The following is a 6132-nucleotide window of genomic DNA, read 5'->3' on the forward strand; positions in this document are numbered from 1 at the left end:
AGATCACACACGAGCAACACCCCTCCCTCGCCCCCCGCACGTCCCGGCTGGACGTCGGCCTCGCGCTCAGCAGCACACACACGCAGTCGAGGCGGGGGCTGGGTTAGGAGCCTCTGAACACCCCCGGAGCCCTCCGGAAATTTTTTTTTTTTACGCCGAGCAATTGCCAGGCCCGCAGGGTGGGTGTTGCATTGCACCGCTCCGCGCGCAGCTGGTCCGCAGAGTGCACAGGGGGCAAGCCCGGGGGTCTAAAAGGGCGGGAGGAGCACGCCCCGAGCTTCCCAGCTTTGCAGCCTCCTCTCTGCAAAGAAGAAAAGCAAGTGGCTTTTGGCGCGAAAGCCTTGGCGCCTCCCCTGATTTTTATGGAAATCAAGAGGGCGGGGTAAAGCCGCTTTCCTCTGCCTTTCTCCCTCCCCCTTGTCTGTGCCGCAGCCCCCTTCTCTCCCCGCCCCCCGGGTGTGTCAGATTTTTCAGTTAATAATATCCCCCGAGCTTCAAAGCGCAGCCAGTGACAGTCATCTGTCTGGACGCGCTGGGTGGATGCGGGGGGCTCCTGGGAACTGGGTTGGAGCCGAGCTAGCGCTAGCCAGGCGCAAGCGCGCACAGACTGCAGCCACCCGAGGACCACCCCCCGCCCCTGGCCACCCGGGGACCCCCGCACAGAATCGCCTCCGGATCCCCGGCCGTCGGCGGGAGGTAAGGAGCGGGGGGCGCAAAGCGCCTGGCGCCCCGGGAGCGGCGAACGCGGCGGGAAGGCAAGCCCTGGACGGGATCGCGGCTGGCGCACAGGGCGCCCGACTGTGCCCGGGGGGACTGTTTCTGCTTCCGAAACAAAACCCTCTCGGGGTTTTCCCTGAAAAGCCAGTTCCAGTCCCCAAGGCTCCCGGACTGGGAGAGACCCGCCCTAATCCATCTAGTGCCCTTGCCAGGGGTTGTAATGGCTTCATCGAAAAGAAATTCACCCTTCTCTAGAACATTTGTCTGCATTTGAGCTGACGGGGAGCCGGTGCGTCCCCACCCCGAAGCTGGGTTCTCCTCCAAAGGGTGCCCCCAGAGGAAGAAGAAGGGGGTTAAGCAGGGCGAGGCCGTCGCGGTGGTAATCTGGGTCACTGCCGCCCCGGCTCAGAGGAGACGTGGCTCTCCGTGCGACCCTCCCCGCGCTGGTGCCCCTGAACCATTCCCGGGGACTGGGGTCCAGGCTCTCCCACGAAGAGGATGTCGTTGGGGGCTTGGAACAGCGGGGGTGGGGGTAGAGAGGTTCAAAATCAGCTACTGACAGTACTTTCCCTGCAGCGGGTGAACGCTGGGGACGTCGGATCAAAATTGGGGGGAGGGGGTTCTGGATTTGGGTGCCTGTTGTTGGTCTCGGTCTAGAGAAAGGGTTTTTCCATTTGCAAAGTTTCCTAAACCCCCCGCTATCGCTTGCGCTCCCGAGGTTGCAATTTTACAAAGGAGGGGGGGTGGTTTGAGGGTTCTTAAGAATCCTCGACCCGGTAGCTGGGTTGGAGTCCTGGGCTTCCTGGGAGCAGCGGGCCCTACTCGGGTGCAACCGCGGGTGTCGGTGAGCTAGTGGGAGCTAGAATTCTGCAGCCTTGGGCAGCCCCCTCCCCCAGGCAGTGCCTTGTGTGAATGAAACGGCAGTTTCCAAAGTTGCAGAGCTACGCCGCCACCCCCTGCATCTGCATGCCTCCTCCCACCCCCTGTCGTAGACAGCATGTACACAAAAGGAGGGAGGGAGAGAGCGAGAGACACAACTTCCTCCACCTTCGGGAGCCCTGGGCGGAGTGGGGGGCTTGGAGGAGAGATTGAGGAAGCGAGGGGGTGACCGCTGCCCGTCCCCACCCCTCGCGCCCCCCATCCGGCTCCGCTTGCCAACCCTCTCCTGGTGTGTCTGTCGGTTGCAGTGTCGGAGGTTGGCGCGGGCCCCCGCCCTCCGCGCCCCCCACGGGAAGGAAGCACCCCCCGAACTAAAAAGAGCGGAGCGGAAAGAAGCCCTCATTCGGCGGCCAGGAGGCGAGCCGATGCCGAGCTGCACCGCGTCCACCATGCCGGGGATGATCTGCAAGAACCCGGACCTCGAGTTTGACTCTCTGCAGCCCTGCTTCTACCCGGACGAAGATGACTTCTACTTCGGCGGCCCCGACTCGACCCCCCCGGGGGAGGACATCTGGAAGAAGTTTGAGCTGTTGCCCACGCCCCCGCTGTCGCCCAGCCGTGCCTTCCCGGAGCACAGCCCGGAGCCCCCGAACTGGGCCACCGAGATGCTGCTGCCCGAGGCCGACCTGTGGGGCAACCCGGCCGAGGAGGACGCGTTCGGCCTGGGGGGCCTGGGCGGCCTCACGCCCAACCCGGTCATCCTCCAGGACTGCATGTGGAGCGGCTTCTCGGCCCGCGAAAAGCTGGAGCGCGCGGTGAGCGAGAAGCTGCAGCACGGCCGGCCGCCCGCCGCGGGGCCCGCGGTCCCGGCCCCGGCCGCGGGCGCCACCGGCCCCGCGGGCCGCGGGCACAGCGCAGTGGCTGCGGGGCCGGGCCGCGCCGGGGCCGCCCTGCCCGCCGAGCTCGCCCACCCGGCCGCCGAGTGCGTGGATCCCGCCGTGGTCTTCCCGTTCCCGGTGAACAAGCGCGAGCCCGCGGCGGCGCCCGCCGCCCCGGCCGGTGCCCCAGCGGCGGGGGCCGCGGTCGCCTCGGGGGCGAGCGCCGCAGCCCCAGCGGGCGCCCCGGTGGCCGCTCTTCCACGCACCGGCGGCCGCCTGGCCAGCGGCGGTGACCACAAGGCCCTCAGCACCTCCGGAGAGGACACCCTGAGCGACTCAGGTAAAGAGCGAGCCAGGGTCCGGCTGCCCTCCTGGGGTACTGGGGCTGGGGGTGGCGCCGGGTTTGTCGTTCGTGGGTTAGGGTGCTGGGGGAGAGTCGTTTGGAGGTAGTGCTGGTGGCTGAGAAGTGATTTTTCCCAGGCCAATCTCTAGGGTACGGAGGAGAGGGTGGGTGAAAGCTGTGCTCTCCAGCCTCACCTTCCCTAAAGTTCCCTCACCCCCCGCCGGAAGCCCGACTCCATCACTGGCCCCCGCCCCGTCCCCCGTCTCTTCTCTGCAGCTCCCTCCGAGGAAGAAAATGAGAAAAGTTGAGTGGCTAAAGCCGAGTTGGGGTTCAGGGGGCCGCTGGCAGAAACCTGTTAGCCCAGGGGTGGAAAGGGACTCTGCGGCCCGGGTCAGGGGTGGGGAGAAGCCCCGAAAAGCACAAGCCTGTGCAAAGTCCTATTTAGGGTGCAGGAAGTTAGGAAGGGATTGCACAGATGGTGAGCACCGATTGTATTTTATTTTTTCGAACCTCGGTACTTTTTTTTTCCCCCCTCCCTCGGTGGGTGGTGGGCTATTTGCTCCTGGTCCGTCGCCAGCAGGCGGCGATATGCTGGCCGGCAGGCGGGCGAGGATCTGAGAGGCTGGGGGTGGTAGGGCCATCCCTTCCTCCCTTCACTCAGCAGCTGGCGGCCAGTACCACAGCGGTTGTGTACATTCTCAAGGGGCCGCCTCTTTACAGTGTGCAGAGAGAACCGCCCGGTTTTATCTTCTAGCCAAAGTTCCAGGACTAATTTCAGACCCGAGCTGTGTTCTGTAACCCAGTGTCCTTCAAGGTGAGGGCGGGCACTTAGCAGGCCCTCCAGGAATGCACACAACCTGAAGCACTCATTGATTAGTTCTATTGTGTGCCTCCTGGTGAAACTGAACAGCAGGGTTAAAACCAAGACTTTGCCTGAAGGTGAAGAACTCTACCCAAATACTGGAATAGCCCTTGTCCTTGGAGCTGGGAGACTTGGACCTTGAAAACCACTGTTTTTAGAATGCAGATGGATAAAAAGCCTACATTTCCTTCAGGGCTGAGGACAGATTCATCTGAGGCTCCTGAAAGGAAACTTGGGGATAAGCCTTCAGTTTGAACGGGTCTGTCCCTTTAATGTCTGTGCCTTGACAGCTTTTGGTGAGGAAGCACTTCCTTCCAACAGCTGTCTTCTTGGCAGAAAACCAAAACATTGGCTTAAAGGGACCCACCGACTGGAACAGCCTCGCATTTTGGCTTTAGAACAAATCCCACAATTGTTCAGCTTTCCGGTCCCCTTCAGATCAAGCAGAAGATGTGTTTTGATTTTCATGCTTGCATTTTAAACAATAATTTTCTACCCGAGCACGGTAGTAAATGAGGAGAGAGGGGGGAAACGCACACATGATGCTACACGTTTTTCTGGCTGCTGCGGGTGGTGGTGACTTTGAGAAGAGGTGCCCCGTATCTGGGTTTAGAGCTCCAGTGGATTACGGCTCTGTAGTTAAGGTTTGATCTTTGTTAAGATGAAAAACTGCTTACTGTATAGAAGTCATGATCATGGAAGACAAGGTATTTTTTTTCCTTAGTGAATTAAATTGTTCTTTAGTTTGTTTCACTGAAAATCAAACTCCACCATGTGTAAGTGGCTAACTGAGGCTCCTAAAATGAGGAGGCTTCAGTTCTTAAGTGTGGAGATGGAAATATAAATAAGTTTATGGGGCAGACTAGCGATGATGGGAAAGGGTTACCGTTTACTGAGACTCTTGTCTACAAATTCTGTCCAACTCAACTTACGGCATTATCCCCCATTTAATAGCTGGGGAAACTGAGGCTTAGAAAATACCTTGCCCAGGGTCGTGCAGCTAGTGTGTGTGATGGAGCCAGGATTCTGTCTAACTCCAAAGCCGAGGTTCTTTCTATTTCTGCCACCTGCTCAAGCTTGAATGGAAGATGAAATGCTAGGAGTATGGGGAGGGGAAAAGCATGTACAGCTCTCTTCAGAGACCTGTGCTGATGGATCCCAGTAAGAGCAAACCACGGGCCAGGGCCTGCTCTGCCAGACTGTATGTGTATTTAATTCATACGTGCCTCATCATGAGAATAACCCTCACCTTGTTCTCAAAGATGATGAAGATGACGAGGAGGAAGACGAAGAGGAGGAAATCGACGTAGTGACTGTGGAGAAGCGGCGGTCCTCCTCCAACAGCAAGGCCGTCACCACCTTCACCATCACCGTGCGTCCCAAGAGCGCGGCCCTGGGACCTGGGAGGGCCCCGTCGGGTGAGCTGATCCTCAAGCGCTGCGTCCCCATCCACCAGCAGCACAACTACGCCGCCCCGTCTCCCTTCGTGGAGAGCGAGGATGCGCCGCCCCAGAAGAAGATAAAGAGTGAAGCATCCCCGCGTCCCCTCAAGAGCGTCATCCCCCCAAAGGCCAAGAGCTTGAGCCCGCGTAACTCTGACTCGGAGGACAGCGAGCGCCGTCGGAACCACAACATCCTGGAGCGCCAGCGCCGCAACGACCTGCGGTCCAGCTTCCTCACGCTCAGGGACCACGTGCCAGAGCTGGTGAAGAACGAGAAGGCCGCCAAGGTGGTCATCTTGAAAAAGGCCACCGAGTACGTCCACTCCCTCCAGGCCGAGGAGCACCAGCTTTTGCTGGAGAAGGAGAAGCTGCAGGCAAGACAGCAGCAGTTGCTAAAGAAAATCGAACACGCTCGGACTTGCTAAACGTCTCCGAACTGGACAGTCACTGCCACTTTGCACATTTTTTTTTTTTTAAACAAACCTTGTGTTGACATTAAGAATGTTGGTTTACTTTCAAATCGGTCCCCCGTCGAGTTTGGATCTGGGTGGGGAGCAGGACATGAGGGGTTCTGCCAGGACCTCGGGAGAGGGCCTGCAGGATGGGATGCAGGTGGCCCTGGCGGTGTTCTTCCGCGTCACCTCTGAGACGGCGGTCGAAGTCCGTGACCGTTGGGAGCCTTCTGGGGCTGTTGAAGTCACCTTGTTTGTTACAAGTTTCCAGACAACAGAAAGTCATTCCTTCTTTTTAAAATGGTGCTTAAGTTCCAGCCGATGCCACATGGGGGTTTGCCATTGATACCCCTGGGGAACATTTCTGTAAATACCATGGACACACCTGCCTTTTGTATACGTCCTGGGTAATGAGAGGTGGCTTTTGCGGCCAGTATTAGACTGGAAGTTCATACCTAAGTACTGTAATACCTCAATGTTTGAGGAGCATGTTTTGTATACAAATATATTGTTAATCTCTGTTATGTACTGTACTAATTCTTACACTGCCTGTATACTT

At 58.7% G+C, this 6132-nt stretch overlaps 1 protein-coding gene across 1 annotated transcript; it reads left to right on the forward strand.

The window, feature by feature from the left end:
* Positions 1 to 540: 540 nt before the first annotated feature.
* On the forward strand, positions 541 to 5546 carry MYCN (MYCN proto-oncogene, bHLH transcription factor). Its single transcript, XM_060117789.1, has 3 exons — positions 541 to 696; positions 1905 to 2814; positions 4942 to 5546. Exons 1-3 carry the CDS (start codon positions 541 to 543, stop codon positions 5544 to 5546), a joined length of 1671 nt encoding a protein of 556 aa, XP_059973772.1.
* The last annotated feature ends 586 nt before the right edge of the window (positions 5547 to 6132 follow it).

This window comes from Mesoplodon densirostris, chromosome 14 (genome assembly GCF_025265405.1).
Source record: "Mesoplodon densirostris isolate mMesDen1 chromosome 14, mMesDen1 primary haplotype, whole genome shotgun sequence".
In the NCBI taxonomy this organism is placed as follows: Eukaryota; Metazoa; Chordata; class Mammalia; order Artiodactyla; family Ziphiidae; genus Mesoplodon; species Mesoplodon densirostris.